This window comes from Grus americana, chromosome 3 (assembly GCF_028858705.1).
Source record: "Grus americana isolate bGruAme1 chromosome 3, bGruAme1.mat, whole genome shotgun sequence".
Taxonomy (NCBI): domain Eukaryota; kingdom Metazoa; phylum Chordata; class Aves; order Gruiformes; family Gruidae; genus Grus; species Grus americana.
In genome coordinates, this window is record NC_072854.1 from 86008312 (window position 1) to 86030143 (window position 21832).

At 39.5% G+C, this 21832-nt stretch overlaps 1 protein-coding gene across 3 annotated transcripts in view; it reads right to left on the reverse strand.

Annotated features, from left to right (window-relative positions):
• Positions 1-16356, reverse strand: part of PLD5 (phospholipase D family member 5) — a 152044-nt gene extending 135688 nt beyond the window's left edge. For 2 of the 3 annotated variants that reach the window (XM_054822491.1, XM_054822492.1), the window contains exon 1: positions 16240-16356. Coding sequence is in view for 1 of the 3 variants with exons in the window: in XM_054822490.1 (XP_054678465.1) it covers positions 10499-10501 (3 nt within the window). In the remaining 2 variants the exon portion in view is untranslated. Of the gene's footprint in view, positions 1-10498; positions 10576-16239 lie in introns of those variants that run through there. The other variant, XM_054822490.1, reaches the window with a different exon arrangement.
• Between the last annotated feature and the right edge of the window lie 5476 nt (positions 16357-21832).

Here is a 21832-nt window from a genome sequence, read left to right on the forward strand (position 1 = left end):
AAAGTGAAGCACAACAGGCTGAAATTTTAACATTTTAGAGTAAATTCCCAGATTTCCCATTTCCACCTCTAATACCATCAGAGCACTTTTTGCTGATGGCTTCAGCACTAGAACTCTGAAAATCCTTATGCCTTAGGACTAAGCAAAGAAAACTCTGCTTAGTTCATGACATTGTCTGTCACCAATGCCAACTGCAACACAGCAGCAGGACCAAAGTTGTGATCTTGATGATGGTGTGCAGACTGGATGTAGGTTTCCAGGGCTTGAGTTCATCCAATTTTTAGCTGCACTGTTTTCTATGCTGGAAAGAAAATATAGGTCATTTTTCCTGACAATGCTTACACGTTTTGGTGGCAAAGACTTGACGGTACAAGGACCCTACCTCCTCCTCCAACTCTTCCCCTTTCCGCTCCCCCCCAAGAAAAGTTGTAGCACACTGACAAAGCAGCATGAGGAAGTTTGGACTGCCACTGTCTAGGGAGCACATATTCCGTGGGCAGGCAGACTATTTCATTTGCCAGAGCTGTCAAAGCCAGCCCTCTCTACAAACACTAGCTTAAGACAAAATAAAAGAAAAATTATAATAAAATGTTTTAAAAGCTGCATGCAGAGTGCTGAAGCAAATGCATAGTAATTAACTGGTTTCCTGGGTAACCAAAAGCAAAATGATCAAATCTGCCTGCTTAAAATTAGATTCTTAAATTTACATTTAGACATTTAAGAGTTGCACAACTTCCAGGTGTTCTGAGCTGCAGCTGCTTTGATTAACTGCACCTCTAGTAAAGGATGCAAGAGTCAGCCCAATTTTGGAAGCATAGGTGGGTATGATTCCTCTTTTCCAGTTGTGACTTCAGTATGAAGTATAGAAAGGGCTTGATTTGCCAATGTGTCAGCACCCACAACCTGTCAGACTCAAGCAGAAGTGACCTTTCAAAAATCTGAATCTAAATTTAAGCATTAAGACTAGAGAAGTCTGCCTACCTAAACATGGGTATGAATCGAGTGCACTGTACTAGAGTACATAACATGAAAGGACAGCTTAAAATTCAAGTGCCTGATTTAGAGGGGAAATTAATGGCACAAATCCAACAAGAAAGCTTGGAAAATTGCCTTTCCCATCCCCCTCAGTATGTATCTGCATTTCATGAAAGGGGAAACAGGGAAATAACACAGGTGAAGTGGTTAACAGCCTGCATAAATCCACTGAACTATTCTGCTCTCCCTGATGGACTTTCTGCCTTGCAAGCCTCGTATGGGTGCTCTGCATGCTTTGTCAGTATTAGCAAGCATGAGATCTTTGTAGCGAGCTATGCAGCAACAATTTAAAGAATTACTTAGAAATCTTATTTACCACGTGAAAAATGAAATGCACACCCTGGCAGATGGGCAATCATGAAAGAAGTTTTGGACTGTCTAAATAATTTTTGTTTCAGGAATAGATAAGCTCTTGTGCAAGTTTCTAAACCAAGGAATCAGACATCTGGAGACCTAATCGTCGTAGGTTAAAACTTATTTTAATACTATTTTTTTGCATCTTTCTGTGTGTGGGAGGCTGTGTGCATAGAAAAGCAAATGGTATTCACTGGCTAATCAGTGATTTCATATTACAAACAAAACCAATTACAGAATTACACGTGCTTTTCTCTGGTTTGTGCAACAATACCAGCCAGTTCCTGGTGTAACTTAATGAAACGATTGGACTCCCACTAGGTATGCATTTGTCCAGGTGGGTTACAATGCTGTAACAGAAGTAGTATGTGCATGTAGTTCACTAACTAGGATTCAGAAAACAACCTGCTGGGTAAAAAAGGAAGTAAGAAGTTCTCTCTGCAGTTCACTCCTTTTATTTATTTATGAGAGAGAGAAAATACTCGCTCTAAAAATGCAAAAGAACGTGACAGGTGGTAAAGAAGCATCTGAATTATGTTTCAACTCTTTAAGGAATTGAGTCATGGGAATTCTCATCTTTCAAAATAATTTGAAATCTTCAGAATGTTATTCTCTGTGGTGTTTCCTAGAAGCTTTTCTTCACTAATTTAAGCAAGAACAAACAACACTGAATTTTAATTAACTGTCAGGTACATCAGTTTATATTCCAATCCTCCTCCAGGAAACAACTATTTTAGAATTTAAGATAGAAGAGTGTTTATAACACAATAAATGATATGCTTCTCACTGCAGCCTAGTGAGTATCAGGCCCTAAAGGTAGTAAAAATTTTAAACTAAGCACAGTCTTCTATGTTCTGTATCCATTTCCCTAGAACACACTGGCCACTCAGAAATTCCGCTTTTGATTTAAAAAAGTACATACACATTTACACGGCATAGTCTGAGACCAGAGATTCAGCAGAAAATATACATGCCACTACTGAAAATGAGAGACCTATGTAAACTCAGATTAGGATCTCCATATCTAGATTCTGCAAGTTTGCCATATTCAGCTGTGGGTCTCACTTTGACCATTAAAACCAACAGCACTGACTTTTTTAAAAGTCAGACAGTTATATAGATTTAGGTTATAAAACCTCCTATACCTGAAAGAAATTCAGTTTCATACTTTTAGTCAGGATTTCTCTTTGAAATTAACGCTAACTGAATGCACCATCCTTCCCGCAATTACTAAGATGCAGTCTAGGTCAAAATCTCTGCTCTGTTTTTTGTGCAACACTTAATACCAAATCATAAAGCAGAACTGGCAAGATCACTCAACTCCAGTTACTATGTCACCTCAGTATAGTGCAGACAGTTGCAATATCCTAACATAATTCTTACTCAATAGAAAATTTTACAGTAAAGCAAACTGGAAAGAGCCTGTCTTTAAAACAGACAACAATGGGTTAACTCCCATTTTTCAGTTACAATGACATGGGTTGCACTGGGTTTTGTTTTTTAAATAATAGTTGAGGAAAGTTGATAGCTTCAAAGAACCCTCCCCAAAGTAAACTGCTGTGCCAATTTATTTTCACTATACACTTTCCACTGCACTCCTTCAATCAGGTGTGGACACAAAATATTACACAGCAACCTCTTGGCAAAGCAAAATATTCCCCAGTGGTGGGCACAGGCAGGGGGTGAGCACCACCCTTGGCCCTGGCCCTCCCCGCAGTGCTCCTAGCTGAGGGCCAATGCATGGAGCATCCTTGGGAGACTCGAGCTCCTCCTTCTGAAGGTTTCTTTGGGCAACCGTAAGAGCATAGCCCACAACAGGTATTTTTGACCAAGAGCTTCCAGGTGCATCTAAACTGTCCATTCTTGCAAACAAATGTCATCACACACACCACCTACAGCTTTGTTTGGAGACAGTTAAAACAAAATCCACTAAAGCCTTTTTCTTTCCACAGAAAATGGAGGAGTAGTGGGGAGGAAGAGGGAGAACTGGAATATTTTTTGACTGTTTAGGATGTGATTAATCCTAGGAAAGTCACAACACACCATAGCCAGTGGTAAGCACTTGCAAGATTTAGTCCTAAGCAACTGACTCTGTTTTCATTTCTGATGTCTGAGTCACTTCTGAATTACCTTCTAATTGGATAGTATTCAGCAGCAGGTGAATTAATATCATCGCCTCTTCTGGACACCTTAAAAGGAACATGGGTATGATCCACAACAGTGGCAATCGTACACAATTTAAATTGTAGTAAATAGACAAGAAAACCTATGCCTTTGGCCCATACTTCTGCAAAAGCAAATAGTTTTTAAGCTATGAAACAAACCTTTACAGCAGTGGCCTGTATTAGTTCTGTATTAAAATTCCAAGGTAATATGCCCAGTAAAACACCTTGATGTAAAATTCCTTTCTGAAGACAAAAGGTTATTAGAAAGAATACTGTGTTACAAATAGAAAACAAACTAGTCAAAAACCCTTTACATCACTGGTAAATTAATAACTCGTACTATTATTCCAGAGAAGTATTTTTTCCCTATAATTATCTATTTCTATAAAGTACTTTCTCAAGCAGTATCTTGCAGGTATCTTTTACATACATGCATTTAATTATATTGTTCATGAAAAATCCTCCTACTCTCTCTCCATCACTGACTGGAAGCATATACTATATGTGCTTCCCCACCGCACTGAGACAGATCAGAGTGACTATTTCACTGGGTTTGGACCAGTAAAATAATCCACAGCAAACACACTACTTCCATAAGCTTGCACTACAGAATCCATAAGGCTGTTACAACTGGTAAGGCTATTAATGTCATTCTACATCAACATAAATTAGAGGTCTTTGAGCCTCTGTTCACACTTCAGATTCTTTTACAAATATTTTTACATTTCTTTTACTAAAAAGGGACTCTAATCAACAGCAAAGCCAATTTCATTAGTAAATTTATGAAAGAGGTATAGCATTTTGAAGACTTGTGATATGCTAAAAAACCAAAAATGTCTACAGACATTAACGTAACACAAAGTCATATAAACTCAAAAGTATTGTATAATAAACTTCCTTCTGTAACACTTAAAAAACTGCATGTTCTCTCTTATGATGCACAGCACCAAAACTAGCTTCTTCAGATAGACTGTCTGCATTTGCCATGACTTCAAGGAGTTCTGAAATTGATACAGTAGAAAGATTCATGTTTATCCTGGTACACTCAAATTTGTTTATTGTTTTGAAACACTTAACTATACATGCATGTGTCCTATTAGATTGCAGTACCGCTCCCTATATGAAATACAATACCTAAATACACATTTGGTAAAAGTTATAAATATTAACCCTTCCATACTTCTTCAAAGTATAAAACAAACCATGGGTTTGTGCAATGGCACACACTACAAATGCTGTTATTGCCAGTATCAGAGGAATGAACTGCTGTCACCTTAGAGCACGTGTTCTCAATCCATCCAAAATTACAAACATAATAACAGTTTCCTAGGGGTTTTTTTTCTCCTTCCAATAAACTTTTAAGCCCAAATTATGACTGCCTTCTTTCTTGGAACCTAGCAATACAGCAATTACCTGTCAACTCCAAAACTACCAAATCCACCAGGATCATTAAGACAAAAGACTTTTTCAAGACTCAACCTTTCAAGCTCTTCTGCAACTTCCTAGGAGCCTAAACTCAGCAATTAGCTTTGGATGGAGAATACATGAATGACCTCGAAACAGAAGGTATATGTGAGGTGCTGCTGGAGATAAAGGAACTCTCCATCACTTGCTGTGTACAGGACCACACCAGCACTGAGGGACAGAGGAATCATAGTCCATGACCAGCACAAGTGCACAAAGAGGAAGCAGCAAAACTACAAGTGTCATTTCATGGCAACCTCTACAGCAGATGCTAGCAGAGACCTTATTATAGAATGGTTTGGGTTGGAAGGGACCTTAAAGATCATCTAGTTCCAACCCCCCTGCTGCAGGCAGGGACACCCTCCACTAGACCAGGTTGCCCAAAGCCCCATCCAACCTGGCCTTGAACATTTCCAAGGAGGGGCCTCCACAAATTCTCCGGGCAACCTGTTCCAGTGCCTCACAGTAAAAAATTTCTTCCTACTATCTGATCTAAATCTACCCTCTTTCAGTCTAAAACCATTATCCCTCATCTATCACTACCTGCCCTTGTAAACAGTCCCTCTCCAGCTTTCCTGTAGGCGCTCTTTCAGGTACTGGAAGGCTGCTAGAAGGTCTCCTCAGAGCCACGTTTTCTCCAGGCTGAACAACCCCAACTCTCTCAGCCTGTCCTCATAGGAGAGGTGCTCCAGCCCTCTGATCAACTTGGCAGCCCTCCTCTGGACTCGCTCCAACAGCTCCATGTCTCTCTTGTACTGGGGCCCCCAGAGCTGGATGCAGTACTCCAGGTGGGGTCTCATGAGAGTGGAGTAGAGAAGCAGGATCACCTCCCTCGACCTGCTGGTCACTCTTTTGATGCAGCCCAGGATACTACAGTTGGCTTTCTGGGCTGCAAGCACACATTGCTGGGTCATGTTGAGCTTCTCATCAATCAAGACCGCAAAGTCCTTCTCCTCAGGGCTGCTATACAGGCATGGATTCTGCTATATAGGCATATATTCTGCCTATAGCATTCCTAGTGTGTTGTATTCACCCCTCACATAGAACTCATTTTCTCATGCTTTGCATGTGCAAGGAAACCTGTTTTCTCTCTACCTGTGATGTAGTGGAAGAATTATTATTATTTGCAAGTGCCGCTTTTGTGACCCAAAAGGTTAGCACCATTGAGTTAAAGCCATGACTACTAAGAAAGCCATCCTACTATGGCAATGGAGGCAGAATTGCTGTGGGTTTCAACACAGGATTTATCTACTCTCTTCAACAGATTAAGGATCTACACCAGAGGCTGCCGAGCTTCTGCTGTGAGTCTCATTCCAAAATCTTCATGAATCCAAAAACTTTACTCGTATACCTGAAGCATATCTTGGTGAGCATAGGGGAAATGGAGGCCCTGGCACAGTTCCAGGAGGGTAGGCAGCACTCACCTCTGAGTTGTCCACTTCAGTATTAAATGATACAATAGGGCTGACTGTGCAGCTGTATCCCCAGGTGACACAGCAACATTGGAAAACATATTTAAATAAAATGTTTTTGACAGCAGATTTACAGTAGATTGAAAATTCAAATACAAGACCTAGAGAATCCCTTTAGGTATGGTAGCTTCCCATCACCACCATACAGTGGAACAAGCCTGGAAATCCGGCCAAACTGTGCATCATGTCTCCCACCACTGCATATTATGCATCCTCAGTTCAGACTAGATCACAGTCCTTACACAAGCACTGGAAACACATCTTTCAGGGCACAACTCCATAACTGGCTCTTCTTACATCTGCACACTGTCAAGTGGGTATAAAGTAGTCAGTACCCTTCTGTCTTCTCCAAACTTTATGCAAAAGGTCCACAGTAGATTCTCAACATTAATTGTTTTCAGTATTCTCAATATGGTCATGATGTAGAAGAACAATTATGTGCAGCAAAACATCACATTGCTATCAGAGTCATAAGATATATGGGCAGCAGAATTTTGTCCTGATATTTCAAAACACTGCAAATGCTGCAATATGAACATTAACCAGATACAGAAAAATATATATTATGCAGCCACCTTCTCACTTTTGCTCTATTTCTCAGGAAGCTGCCCCTCATCGATTATTTCACCTAGAGAGCAGACTGACCTTTTCCCCTGCCTTCATTTTCCCCAACCTTCATTTTTGATGGCATGACAGGATAAAAGCCAGAAGGACAGACTAATGCTAAAAGCATCCATTTCTCATAGTTTCTTTGTATGTCACATGGCTGAAGGAAGAAAACCCTCCCTTGAACGCAGATGCAGCAGACATGCTAATACATTATGTAAACCACAGCAAATAATTTATAACTTCCTGAAAGCAACTCATTTGAAGTTGTACTGTCAGTGTAACGGCACAGTTTAAAAGATGCATTTCAGTGAGCAAAACCTGATCTATATAGTATACTGATAATGAATCAAAAGGAAAATAGCTTAAAAAAATAATCCACCACTACCACCACCACAAAAAATATTCCAATTTAGGAATCCTTGCATAAACCTTGCTTGCTGTCATATTTTGTTCACTGAATGTATTCAGGCTCCATAAACACGGATGCTGAGACTTCAAAACTCAAGCTTATTTCATTATGAATAAATTCTAATGTATATCTGGAGATACCCTAGCATTACATTTCAATTAAAGGTCAAAGTGGTTATCTTTGTCCTTCACGAACAATATCTAAGGAGCACACGAGTGTATTTCACTCTAGAATGGTGCACAGACTTGCTGGTGTGGTAAACAGCCTGTCACACAGCTATGACACATCACCTGAACCAAACTACGCCAAAAGTTAGTTGAGGCATATAAGTTAGTACTAAACACACACAGACAAACCCTGTGATTTCACCAAAGCTGTACTGCATCAGATTTCTTCTGACAAAATCCTTCGGTACTTTTTCAGCAGTAGTATTATGAGAGCCAGCATGACTGCTTCTCAATGAACAAACTATTTTTTGTCAAAAAATTGGCAGGAGAACAAAGCAGAAAGCTAAAACAGTAAAACCTGAGAACATTATTGAGTCTCGAATCAACTTCATAGCACATACAAAGGTATTTTTCCTTTCCCTAAACATACTTTACATTACATATAAACTACACAGCATACATATATATATAGTATACCTTTTTAAATACAGGATTACATTTTCAGGCAGATTATCAGACTCTATTTTGTCACTGGGATTAAAAAAAGTATTTAACCTGAATTCATTTGGATGAATCATGCATCCAATTGTTGAGTAGGCTTTTTTAAAATTTTGTACCAGAAAGACACTTAAAACAAACTTTGCTGTACCCAGCATCTCTTGCACTAATCCTAGATGATACTTTATTAGAACTTAGCACTGCAACACTCATGTTTACAACTTGTCAAATTTTCAGGTAAGGCTGGTACATTGTTTGTAATTTTACTTTTGTTCTTAAGACATATTAGAAAAAAATACTTTGAATAATTAAAGACTCTTGCCCAGGCAATCCAAATGGAAAGAAATATATCCCTTGTGAACTGCCTGTGCTAGTTACCTAACTAATCCATGTCAAGCAGAACACCATGCAGGTTTACTTTGGCTTAAACTTTATCAAGAGCAAGTATGTGGCATTACATGAACATTATGTTTCTAGAAGGAAAGGCATTCCTTAATTTACTGGTACTGAAGCATATCTGTATTTGACTTATATAGGAACTAAGGAATCACACACCTGGAAGAATATATATATAATTTGTTATTAGTGAAGTTATGTGTTTAAAATAGGGAAAAGAATCCAGATCTCCTATCTCCAATGTTTTCCTGTACCAAAATTTAGATACAGGATAATACCATGAGCACATTGTTTTCTGACAAGAAACAATATATTGAAGTCTCTTCAGTACCAGAGTAGTGTTTAATGGACACTGAACATTGGACTTTTTTTTTTTTCTTTCCCAAGAAAATAGTAGTAGTAATAACAACAAACCCCATCAAATAGCAACAACGAAACCATGCTTAGATTCATACTGAACATCTTTCTAAGAACCTTACAGCCTGGTTGCCATTCAATTATTGATTTTGTAATTTATGCTGCATGTTGAGAAGGAAACATAGGTCTTTAACACATCAAAGTGTGTTTACAGTCATAACCATGACTATATAGGCCAAGATAACATGATTTACTATCTACTGTACTTCAGTGTTTTATTTCTTGCCACTCAGTGGCAAGTGAAACCACTCAGAAAAGGAAAAGATCAGAAAGCATTCAGTGATAGTTTTAGTTTTTGCGTTCTAATTTTCATACTGCTGAGCAACAACAAATACACAAGAAAAATAAAAAAAAATCAAATCATAGTTGCACATCTGCTGTACACTTTTCAAACTCCCATAGCCGCTCTTTTAAAATCTCCTCTTCCATTTGAATCACAAAGAGAATAATTTCCCACACATCAGCTGGGCTGTCAAGTAAGCATATTTTAGTACTCTTCAGACTTATTTAGTAATTTGTTTTCCTTTCACCCTGATGTACTGTAATTTCATAATCAATGTATTCTTGGACTTAGTATGCACTTAAAATGAATGGCTGAGTTCTCATACAGGAGATTGGGCTTGATGTGTATTTCAATTAAAAAAAATAGTCTTGACAATGAGTCTTGGGAGCAAACGCTCCCAAGATTTATGTCCCCCCTGCCTCCAATTCTTAAATACATAGAAAACTGCTAATAAGAATATTTTTATTGTATCTTCAGGCATCGTTTATACTACTAATAGCATTGGTATCAATTTACAATAATTTCAGATTTTATATTTTTGCGTTTTGTATTTTACTTCTATTGTTTTAATACTTAGATCAGAATATTTAAATTGTTATGAAGAATAAAATCACTATCCTAAGAAGTTTTCCTTGGTTATTTTTCCCCCAAAACAATTGCACTAGAGAAACACAATGTGACTAACAGGTCTTCACGGACTGAAAACCCAGAAAAATGAAAACTTCATAGCTCCCTAAAAGTCTAAGGTATGTACTGAGCATCTCTGCTTCTTCCTAAAAAACAAAATGCCAAAACCCCAACAAAAACCCAATAAAAGAAAACATATAAACATACAGCCTGCATAAGCAATCAGCATAGGTTTATTTATATTTGTATGTATAAAGTCTGTGTCCGTGGTTATTAATGCAAAATTATTTTAAAAGCTCATGCAGCTGTCCTTCTGCAATAAAACAAGTAGACAGGCTTACATTTTATATCAAATACTAGTCAGCAGTGTTTCCCAATTTTAAAAGATTTTACATAAGCTGCACAAGATGTTCAGTGCCAAAGATATTTGTCACCAACTTGCTTTGCTGATCTCTTCTAGCAAAACACTGATAATGCCACCGTATATCATACACACTGTTTTCTTGGTTTAAATACTGATCCCTACTAATTTCATCATCATCTTTGAAACATTCTTTTCAAAGTAATAATCTAGGTCTGGTGAAAAGTAAAGAGCTTCTTACCATTCTGATCCAATATTTTTCCCGTGTCTGGAGTCCAGCAGCAAGGAGCTGTTGCTGTTGCACTGCTTACTAGAGACACCGGAGGCTTTGGAAGCAGAGAATGTTTTATGTGGTTAAAATGTATCACCACTGATTATATTTCAGTCCCTCAATTCCTAGCCTTGATGCTCTGGAAATCAGCCAATCCAAGCGATAAAGAGATTTGCAACAAGAAGTTGCAGAATTTTCACAGCGAATGCTTCTCGGAAATGTTTTGCTTCTTGATACTTGTTTTTTTATATCCACTAAATGTTAAAATAAATCCTGGCTCCCTCTTCCCTCCTCCTCCTCTTTTTTTTTTTTTCCCCCTTCCAAAATGAGATTCATATATTGTTCACAAGGGACTTTAGCACTTGCTACAGCTAGGCACAGTGCAGAAAGGCATCATGCCAGATTACGCATACATCTCTGCCAAGATACCTGAATTTTGACTTGCAACACACCCTGTTATTCCAAACATGGATCTTCATGAGCCAAAGCTCCTAACTTTGCCAAAATACACAGTGCTTTTGTGAGACAGCCAAATGCCCCTTCAGATTAGCTAAGAGCATCTTTTATTTGCAATGTGGTTGCTCTTTGTTGTTTTGTTTTTTTTTTTAAACACACTTTTTTCCTAGTGAAGACAAGGTGGTAAGTTCCAAAGGGATGAAATGATCAACTGGCACCTCTACTACACGCTTCTACCCCTACTCCTCTCAGGAATATACACCACAGAAAATCTCTCTGCAATGCTGTAACTTGTAACTATGATTAATTACTTAGTTAATATTAAAACTGTTTTAATGTTCTCAGTCACAATCCGGGATGCTGCTGTGCTAGGGGTGATACAAAAAAAGACAGAAACCAACCAAACCAAACAAAAAAAACCAAACCCACAAAGACAGTCCTGACTCCATGGACCTTTCCATCAAAGAACATGGTGAGAGATGATAAAGGAGGAGGCAGAAGGAACCAAATCAGACAGTCCTGGTTAGCTTGATAGGTACTTAGAGTAATACCCCAGCAACCTGACCATTTCCAAGCTTTTTGGGCATGGCAATAAAGGAGTTTTAAAGAAAGGGTCATCAAGAGACTATGGAGACTACCTTAGAGATGCTCTCAAGGAGAAAGCATATTATTTTACTGAGAGCACAAGACTGAGCCTGAAATTTTAATGAATGGATGAAAGAGGACCGAGTGATGCTTCTGCAATGACTGAGAGCTTATAAACATCTAGAAAAGTTAAGACCATGCTCTGTGCAAGGAAAGAAAAAAAAAATCAGAAGATATGCTTATAGCTTTCTTCTCTTCACAACAGGATACAATAATGATTGTCACCGAATCTGTCTGAATGGGTATGAGGGTGCAGGACTGACCTGAAGAAAGCAAGGGAAAGGATGCTGGACTAATTGGCAAGCTTGTTTAAAAGGTGAAGAAGAGCTGGATGGAAGTTTTGATTGTTGAAACAGCAGTGAACTTATTTTGAGAAATTACATATAGAAATAAGATTTAGTTATCAATAACACTATGTTGTTTTTGGACATAGAGAAAGAACAAAGTAATAAATGACACATTATGGACATCGTGGCAAGATTAGGTTGTTTTCCAGAGTGACGAGAAAGCAGTAGTAGGAGACGGTACAGGAGGTCTATTTTAGCCATGTTGAGCTGTTGATATCTAGCTGAAGAGCCACAAGAAGCTCTCTTCAGTACTGTCTGAAGAAGAAAGGTCTAGAATAACAAAATTCACTTGCCAGCCATTGTGACAAATTTGATTTCTATGTACAGATGATATTATCTGATGTAAATAAAAGAAAGGGACCTTGGTCAACCCGGAAGAAACAAAGCAAGATGAAGTGGAAAGAGGTATTGAAAGAGTGATTAAGAAGGTAGGAGGAAAAAATTAAACAAAACAGGTTGTACAAAACCAAGAAACAAAATTTCAGGAAGAAAATGGACAACAATATACAAGGTAGCTTACAAGATAAAGAAAATCGGTATAGTGCACTGTTTCACTGTTTGACCAGAAAGCTGTCTACAGAGACTTTGCCCTTTCAGCAGTTTCAGCAGCATGGAGGGAGCTGGAAGTGCACTGGGAAGTGCCCAGTGCCACACCAGAACTTTGGCAGTGGCAGTAAACAACTCATTCAGTCACGTTAGTCAGACTTCTAATGGGATTCCCATCAGACAGGCTTCACTTGTAATATCGCTGAGACCCAACAGACAATCCTGTGAAACAATTCAACTGCAATGAATCAGGCTACAGAGGGCTTGCTCTTTTTCTAAATAAAATCTTTTCCATCAGAATGTTTTCAGCCATCTTGCTAGTCTGTGCAAACCTTTCCTGCAATCCTTGAAATTTCTGAAACCCTTATATTCACAAAAAGACACCTGTTGGGGTAGTGATCAGATGCTGAATAAGAAGACATGCAGCCAGGTCTTGACCCTGTATGTTTCCACACAAAGTGTGGTATGGAACAGGGTGATATGGCCCTATGCATACATGCAAACAATTTTCAACTCTGCCTTTCAGCCAAGGAAACCAGAATGTTTCCATGTTTTACTGAACAGTTAAGAATTAATTGAATGCATATAAATATGAGTCTTCTCATATTTAAAACACAGACCTCCCAAATTCAAGTGCAAATATAATCTCCTAAATTCAGCTAAAGGACATTTCTACACAGAACAAGCGCTATTAATACAACTATATGAGCAGAAAAAATAATCGTTCAAGTTAACTGACTGATTGTAGCATTAACATTCCTGCTTCAAAAGAAGGCCACCTTTTTCATTTATTTTAAACTCCTTCCAACACACACACACATGCAGAGACAAAGGAATGTCCACCAAGGGAAAATGTTGTGTCATGCTATAACTGCAATAGTTTAAATGTGAATTTCAACTTGTACATCTACATAAGCCTTAAAGATGAAATCCTAGGGGTTTTTTGCCCCCGCCCCCCCTTCAATTCCTAAAGGATTCACAAGCAAAAGTAGCTTAAATTTTCTGGACGGGTCTAGAATTTCTCCTCTTTATAAGAAGAGACCATCTACTCTATTTCACACATGCATGTTCTTTGCAGCACATAAACCTTCACATTAGACCCCTCAATCTGCAACAATTAAACAGTTGTATTAAGAGGTACCAAACATAAAGCAACTGATCAAAGAACTGAATTTTTGTCCTGGTAGAATTTATTTTAGCATTTGATTGCTGTTTGAAGACAGGATGGAAAACCAAAGTATTTCAATTTTTCATTTAATTAAAAGTCCTAATAAATTCAAATGCAGAATTTTTCAGTAATTTTGGATTTGCTGGAGATGTCACAAAGCCTAAAGGACATGAAGTTATGGCTTTCTTGGGGCACTCTATAAGTCTGTCTAAATTGTCCCTAGCATTATTATGCACCATCTCTCCCCATAGGTTGTGATAAATATTGAAAAGATCTATGAACAACTTGCTATAAATAGTTAAAAATAAATCACAGTTCTAATGAGTAATAAGACAAAAGCACGCAATATTATTTGATTTTGCAGAATGAAGATAAACCAGGTTACATACGTCTGCAGGAATTCTAAAAGTCAGTAAACCAAAAGAGACAGAAAACTTCAAAGACACCTACACAAAATAGGCAGTTTATCAAGAAAAGACTGAATTTTTAAATAATTTGATATTTCACAACAAACATACTTTTCCCCATTCCTTCTCCAAAATATCAACTCTCAGAAAAGGTCTAAATTCATCATGATAGTCAGAACCTATACAGAATATTAACATGCACTTTCTTATTTGAAGGATATTCCATTTCATAGAATCATAGAATGGTTTGGGTCGGAAGGGACCTCAGAGATCATCTAGTTCCAACCCCCCTGCTACAGGCAGGGACACCCTCCACTAGACCAGGTTGCCCAAAGCCTTATCCAACCTGGTCTTGAACACTTCCAGGGAGGGGGCAGCTACAACCTCTCTGGGCAACCTGTTCCAGTGCCTCACTACCCTCACAGTAAAGAATTTCTTTCTAACATCTAATCGAAATCGACCCTCCTTCAGCTTAAAGCCATTACCCCTTGTCCTGTCACTACACTCCCTGATAAACAGTCCCTCCCCATCTTTCCTGTAGGCCCCTTCAGGTACTGGAAGGCTGCTATAAGGTCTCCGAGAGCCGCCTTTTCTCCAGGCTGAACAATCCCAACTCTCTCAGCCTGTCCTCATAGGAGAGGTGCTCCAGCCCTCTGATCAGCTTCGTGGCCCTCCTCTGGACCCACTCCAACAGCTCCATGTCCTTCTTGTACTGGGGCCCCCGCAGCTGGATGCAGTATTCCAGGTGGAATTTCATCAGGAATGGGAAAGCAGTAAACCAGAGCAGACCACAATAAGACTTTTCAAGATCTTAAGGCACCCATGTAGCTTAAAATCCAAGCCCAAATACTTTCAGTATGGAGTTTAGCCTGTCTTGGCCAAATGAACTTGAACAAAAGAATTCTGAATTTTATTGCTTGGAGCAAACAGAAATGCTCCTAAAAAGTGCAGTGATAGCGGGGAGATGGCTATGCAAGACAGAGAATGGATATGGCAGCAAATACCTCTGTGCTTTCTACCTTTCTGTATGGAAGCCTGGCAGATGAGCAGAGCCACAAGACCTGCTACTCTGTGGGAGCAAGAACTGTATTCCTATTTTATTTTACTGTGGCATTATTTTCATACAACAAACATCAAGACTGCACCTCAGATAGCACTTCCTCCATTTGCCTGGGTCTTTTCAACAGGCCCGTTATTTCAAGATAAGCTCTCTCTAGCATCTTGTCAGCTTGCTGTATATTTTGGCTGTTATGATTCCAACTTTTTTTTCAGAATCAAGTTGGTTTTTCCCAAAAAAGTAAGTCCCTATCCAGCATAGCTACGAATATGTCCAAAGTGCACTCTGCGTGTCAATGGGTAAAGTGTCATACTTCTACATGCTAAAAAAGTCAACTGAACACAGGCAAAGAAACACAAAAATTCTCTGTTCTTTCAAAAAATCTAACTACCACAGGAACTCCAAAGTGAAATGACACTATAAATGTCAGTATTAGGTTTTCACTGCTCATCAGTTTCATCGATGACATAGGAAAGCAACAGAATTTGCAGGGAAAAAGTTGTTGGAAAGAGAAAGAAAGAAGAAAGAGGGGAAGAATGAGAAGAGATAGGAATGAGGGGAAGGAAAACAAAAAAAAAAAAAGAAAAGAGAGAGAGAGAGGGTCAGAACAGCAAGGTATCTTGGTATCTATCCGGTCCCTCTTCAAGGCTCACTGGATCTACAAATCAATAGCTAGCACAAAAAACAACAGCCAACAGCACCACAATGAAAGACATCACCACTTAGTCTGTTACTCTTCCACACAGACAGCAGTATTTCACTTTGCAAGAAGCTTTACCAAAATCTCACATATAAGCTACATCCTGAAACCCCCTCACTCATACAATTCATATGTTAATGCCAATGAGACTTTCCAGTGCTAAAATCCTGTTCTCCAAGAGGACTAATATAAAAGCACAGCCTCAAATACTTCAAATGATGTTCTCAAGCAAAAATAGAGGATTAAGAAGTTCTACTGGCCTTGCAGGAAAGAAAACTTTTATGGAAAATTGTGCTTGTAGAGATTAAGACCTCAGACCAGAAGGAATGTAATTTCAAATCAGTGGAAACACATTCAGGTGTTATGAATAGAAGAGGCTACTTACCAATTAAGACTCTACTCAGCAGTAACCAAAGGTTGAAACACAGTCCTGAATGTTTAGCTCCCTTGTAAAGACTGCATGCATTACCCAGCCCTAAACTGATGTGCCAGCTCATAGATCATAACTGGAGCATAACCCTGTCTACAGCAGGTGCCTGCTATTTAAATGGGCAGTATCAATACAGAGGAGGATGGCTTTTCACTGCCATTCAAGACCAAACATTGATTAAGAGTTTCAAAGAAAATTTTTTTCCATTATTTTGTGAAGACCTGAAAGCATGAGTTAAAGGTAAGAACAGATGCAAAAGAAATGCCATCACATTAAAAAAAAAATAAAAAAAATAATAAAGCCTTCTTATCTATCAGATACAGCTGAAAAAACATATGAGTGCTGCCTCCCAGAGTCCAGCTGCCTGGAAACAATTCTTTTTGTTTTGCTGTGGTACACTGATTCAGTGTCCAAGGAAACAGTCTCCAAGGGCTGTGAAACAATAACTCGATTCTCTGTTTCTGCCAACCACCGTACCGAGGGGGTCACACTGGATCACCCCAGCTCTAGCTATGCACAGTCCTAGGTCTCTGTGTTGTACAAACAGCACAGCCAGGTAACAGCTTGAAACTGGAGCCGAATCCGCCTCTCTCTCTATACACATGGTATGCCTGCCCACACAACCTCATGAAGGAAAACACAGTTACTAGGCCATCTCTCTCCACAGGCCCCTAGATTGCCACAGAGAGTCTAAGCCTCCCACCGCTCCTTCTCCACCTGTAGCAGCCAGGTGGGCTATAAGAGCCTCTTCAGCACCCTGGGGAGATGCCTGGGGGAGGAGAGGCACAACAGGAGCACAGCGCAGAGCTGCACTGAGAGGGTGGGCAACTTCCGCTTCCCGTCATCAGTAACAGAGACAATGACACTGTTTCCACCCATACCACAGCCAAACAACTCAGAGCAGCACAAAATTTCTTGACTTGACTACTGAAATTAGCACACAACTGTAATATTGTTCTAAAGCAAGAAGCAGATGTTTAAGGAGTCTCATTTAAAGAAGTTCAGTGTTTAGTCCATTGCGTTTTGAGCACTTATCACAGATCGCCATTTTCAACATTTACAGGATACCCATGGCAAGCATCCTTCTATTACAAAGTAACTCAAGAGATGTTTCTAAAAAAGCCAGATATTAAGAATATGATCCTAATTTTTTAACCAAAAGAAAAAAGATTGCCTCTTTTCATATGTGTTAGTCAAGATGGGACACAGTCTTTAAATACTGAAATTGCTATCAGTATAATACCTCATCAGCAAACTCTTTCTGTCACTGAGAAATATTGTTAACAGAACAGTATTTCCCCCAGTAACTTCCATTCCTAAAGAAATACTTGCCCATATTCAAAATGGGAAGAAAACACATAAGAGTTAACATAAATCAGCGCATCTCATTTTCGTGTTGCTTTCAAGGCGACGCCTGCCAGGCGCTTGCTCTTCCTCTCCCTTTCGCCACGAGGGGGAAGTACAGCATTGCTCGGGCCCCATTCTCCAGGAACGGAACAAATATAAACCGTAGAAGTGTATCATTATTTTATAACAACCACTTGAATTAACTTAATTAAGCTAAGCAGGAATGATCACAGTATATGCTATTGAGTACTTAATAAAAAAGATTTTTATACAAAAAGCCTACATAATGTATACACTGAAAAATAGCTGATTTTAAAAACAGCTAATCATTATACATACATTAGTATTTGGCCTCCTACATAACAACATTAGCTGTGTTAATGTAATTCAGTTTTGTTTCCATGTGAAATTACACTTAATATAATTTTCCTAGATCATAAAAGACATTTAATTCTGCTGCAGTACTCTGCCTAACACCAGTCTCGAACTTGGGTAGAAGAGGAAAGAAATGGCAGAAAGATCAAAGCTGCTACCATTAAGTTGAGAACAGGTTGAGACAGAAGCAGAGAAATGGAGCAGCACCCAAGGAGATCTTCAGGGCTTGGTGTGACCTCAGGGCTGCAATAGATAAGGGTAAGCTACATCTTTTGGACTTCCTTGATCATGATGCCTCTTCAAAGCTGTCCTTGGAAAGCCGGTGCCTGATACAGAGATACATGCTAGAGAGTGATGGCTCTGGAAAACTCCTGATGAGATACTGAGGCACAGCAGAGTACTATTGCAAAGTCACATGGACAAGAAAATGCTCAGAATGGCATTGGATGGCCAAGGCTCACATTCCTGGGTGATCCAGTACCTGACAGACATGGTGGTACAATCCCAAGGAACAGGGCCAGGAGAGTGCCAAACTATTCCAGTGTAACTAGCTCAACGACAGATACAACCTACTTTAAAAATCAACACATGAGCCTCACCAACTGGTTCTCAGGGAAAGGACTGATCCCAAGGAAGAGCTGAAAAGTAGCTGAACATCACCAGCATTTGTTCAGGTACACACTGTGAAACAGGCAGCACTGAATAAACCCACTTCCAAATGAAGAGAGCCATGAGCAAGAAATGAAGCAGGCAAATGACTGCTACAAATTCGTGAAAACTTGAGAAGTGTAGGTGTATACAATATGCATCTCCAGCACAGCCTGAGCAAGAAATGGACCTGCACAGTGCTGAAAGACATATGTGAGATCAGGATTTCCTTTACCATGAAAAGGGAAAAGCAGCAGCAAGGAATACCTTAACGTCAACACATACCTGGACTCGCAAGCCATGAGCTACCCATGCTCCCCACTATAAGCTCTGTGAGAAAGATGAACTATGAAGATACAACGCAGAGACAGCAACAGACTTAGAAGAATACAGAAATAAAGTGCTGTGGGATTTGGCTCAGGAATGAATCCAAAAGGGCAGTCATCTGAGGTGCACTAAGGAGTGTGACGGTGTGCTCCCCCCCTGCGCCACCAACCTGACCTTTATTTCCCATAACCCTGCTCAAGCGATAATCACCAGTGGCAGTGGTAATGGATGCGCTTGGTCATGATGGCTGCATATGGCTCAAAGTGGATTTGGAGACAGATAATGACACAATAGCCAAAGGCTAATTTGAGCAATGCACCCACCTAACCACAGTGCTGGTCAATGTCCCGTTTGGAAGAAACTAGCATGCAGTCAGTATGCAGACATGACTATGAGTCAATCATCTTACCCCCACAAATATTGAGCAGCCCAAGAGCCCTTTGAGCAATCCTGCACAGCAGTGGGCTGCACACCAGGATCTCTCCTTGAGTAGGGACACCTCTCAAGCTTATTCCTTGAGATTGAGAGAGTCCTTGCTGCAACAGATCCTCAGTAAGTGACTAATAGCATGCTAAACTTTGAAGTCTTAACTAAGAGATATAAAGGATTGATTGTGCATATATAATCCTTTAGACATAAACTGTTGATCAAGTCTGGGATTAGTATTGGATCCAGCCTCACCTAGACTCCTCTCTGAGCAGGAGTTTAGAAAGCAAGGGTTCTTTCTGAACCTCATGACTCAATGGGAGGGTGTCCCTGACAGTTTGGTCTGATCCTGTTCTCTATACAGTAAATAATGAAATGTACCTTGCCATCAAATCTTGTTAAACCACTGTCACATTTACCACTGAACTTCATTAATTCACTGGTTTATATGAATAAAGTATATTGTTGCTTCTCACAAGTGAAGTGCATGACTCCATTTGTGACAGGGAGTTATCAAATAAGCCCTAGTATCACATCCAGTCTCCATCCCTTCAAAGTGAAAACAAAAGAGCAACAGTAAACAGATGCTATCAAGTAGCCATATATTATCATGCAGGTATTCTATAAACACTGTAAAAAGTCAGGAAAGTGGGAAAGACACAAAAAGAACTGCCCCAAAAATCCAGCAAAACCCCTAAGGAAACACCCAAATTTTACCAGTAATAGAATAGAGATTAACAAGAACACTCAAAATAGTAAAGATAGCAGGGACAAACACTCCCATACTCCAAAGGCTTTCTTGATGCTCCTAGAAAATTACTTTCTGAAAAAGTGGTTGGAGGATTACCAGAACATTTATCAAAACAACGGACTGCAAGACCTGATAGCATATTGTGAAAAGACGCAGCAAGTGGTCAGATGGCTGAACAGAAACCATCTCTGGAAATGACAGAACATTTAAAAAACTGATGATACCAGCAGATGATCATCTGGCCCACTTGGAGTTAAGCATACAAGAAAGAAGAATATGGAAGAGTTGATTTTAGCAACAAGGCCTTTGAAAGGCTTCTCAAAAAACTGCGCAAGCTTCTGAACTAAATTCTTTAACCGAAATCCTATCCATGTTGGAAAAAGGAGAAAACTGATTTAAAGGATGGGTTGTTTCCTTAAAAGACAGAGGGACAGTGCAGTTGAGGGTTTACCCTAAACTAATTGTGGGCAAATACAGTGAGATCAACAGAAAAAGTGTTTCGTTCATTTTACCAAACTTAAAAAAAGTCCATTTAACAAAGGATCACAAGTTAGACTATTTCTTGTCCTGGGTGGTATGAGGCTCCTACCTATGAAAAAGTGAAGTCGAGTCTCACAATAAACTCTGCAAATCAATGGTTTTAAAATAAAATAATAATAAAAAAAAAGTTGCTGAGAAAAAAAAATAGATTATCTCAGTCTGGAGACTGATGGACAGAACTGCCAGTCCAATGGCCAAAAACTTCAAAGCAAATATACATGTAAATCAGATTGACAATCTGCTGTTACACAGCTCATTTTGACCTAACGGGCACACAAAACAGGTGCCTGGAGAGCAATGCTGCTTCTCACCACAGGTCTGAAAATGCTTTATACTTACATAAACTATTGTGGTAGGATGACCCTGGTCAGAAAACAAACATCCATACAGCCGCTCACTCACTTCCCCCACTCAGTGGCACATGGGAGAGAATAGGAAGAACGAAGCAAGGAAACTTGTCGATCAAATAAAGACAGCTTAACAAGTGAAGGAAAGAGGGGTCACCCCACCCCAAAACCAGCAAGTGACTTAAAGGAAATGACTCGCTACCTCCCACAAGCAGACCAATGCTTAGACGCTCTTTGAGCAACAACCACCATGGAAGTCACGCACACACAGCCCCACCCACCCCCTTCTTTCTCTACCTCCAGTTTTTATTGCCAAGTATAACATCATATGGTATGGAACACCGCTCTGGTCAGTTCAAGTATGCCGTCCCAGCTGTATCCCCTGCCAATCTCTTTCCCACCCTAGTCTACCAAATTTGCAGGGCGAGTGAGAAACAAAGAAGGCCTTTGTGCTGTGCAAGCACTGTTCAGCAATACCCAGAACATTAGTGCATTATCAACACTGTTTTAGCCATGCACCCAAAACATAGTTCTGTACAGTACTGTGAAGAAAATGAACTACATCCCAGTTGGATATAGTACAACTATTTTGCTACAAAGTTGACTGTCATGCCAGGAGACAGGAAAAAGGGAGCAACCTGGGTAATACGGACAGCCTCATGTACTTGCAAGGTCTTAACATGAGAGAGTGATGGCCTGAAGCCATCACAGAGTTGATGTTAATTCAAAAGACACTATGGAGAAGTAAATGATTAACATCAGATGAAACTTAATACATGAATATTCT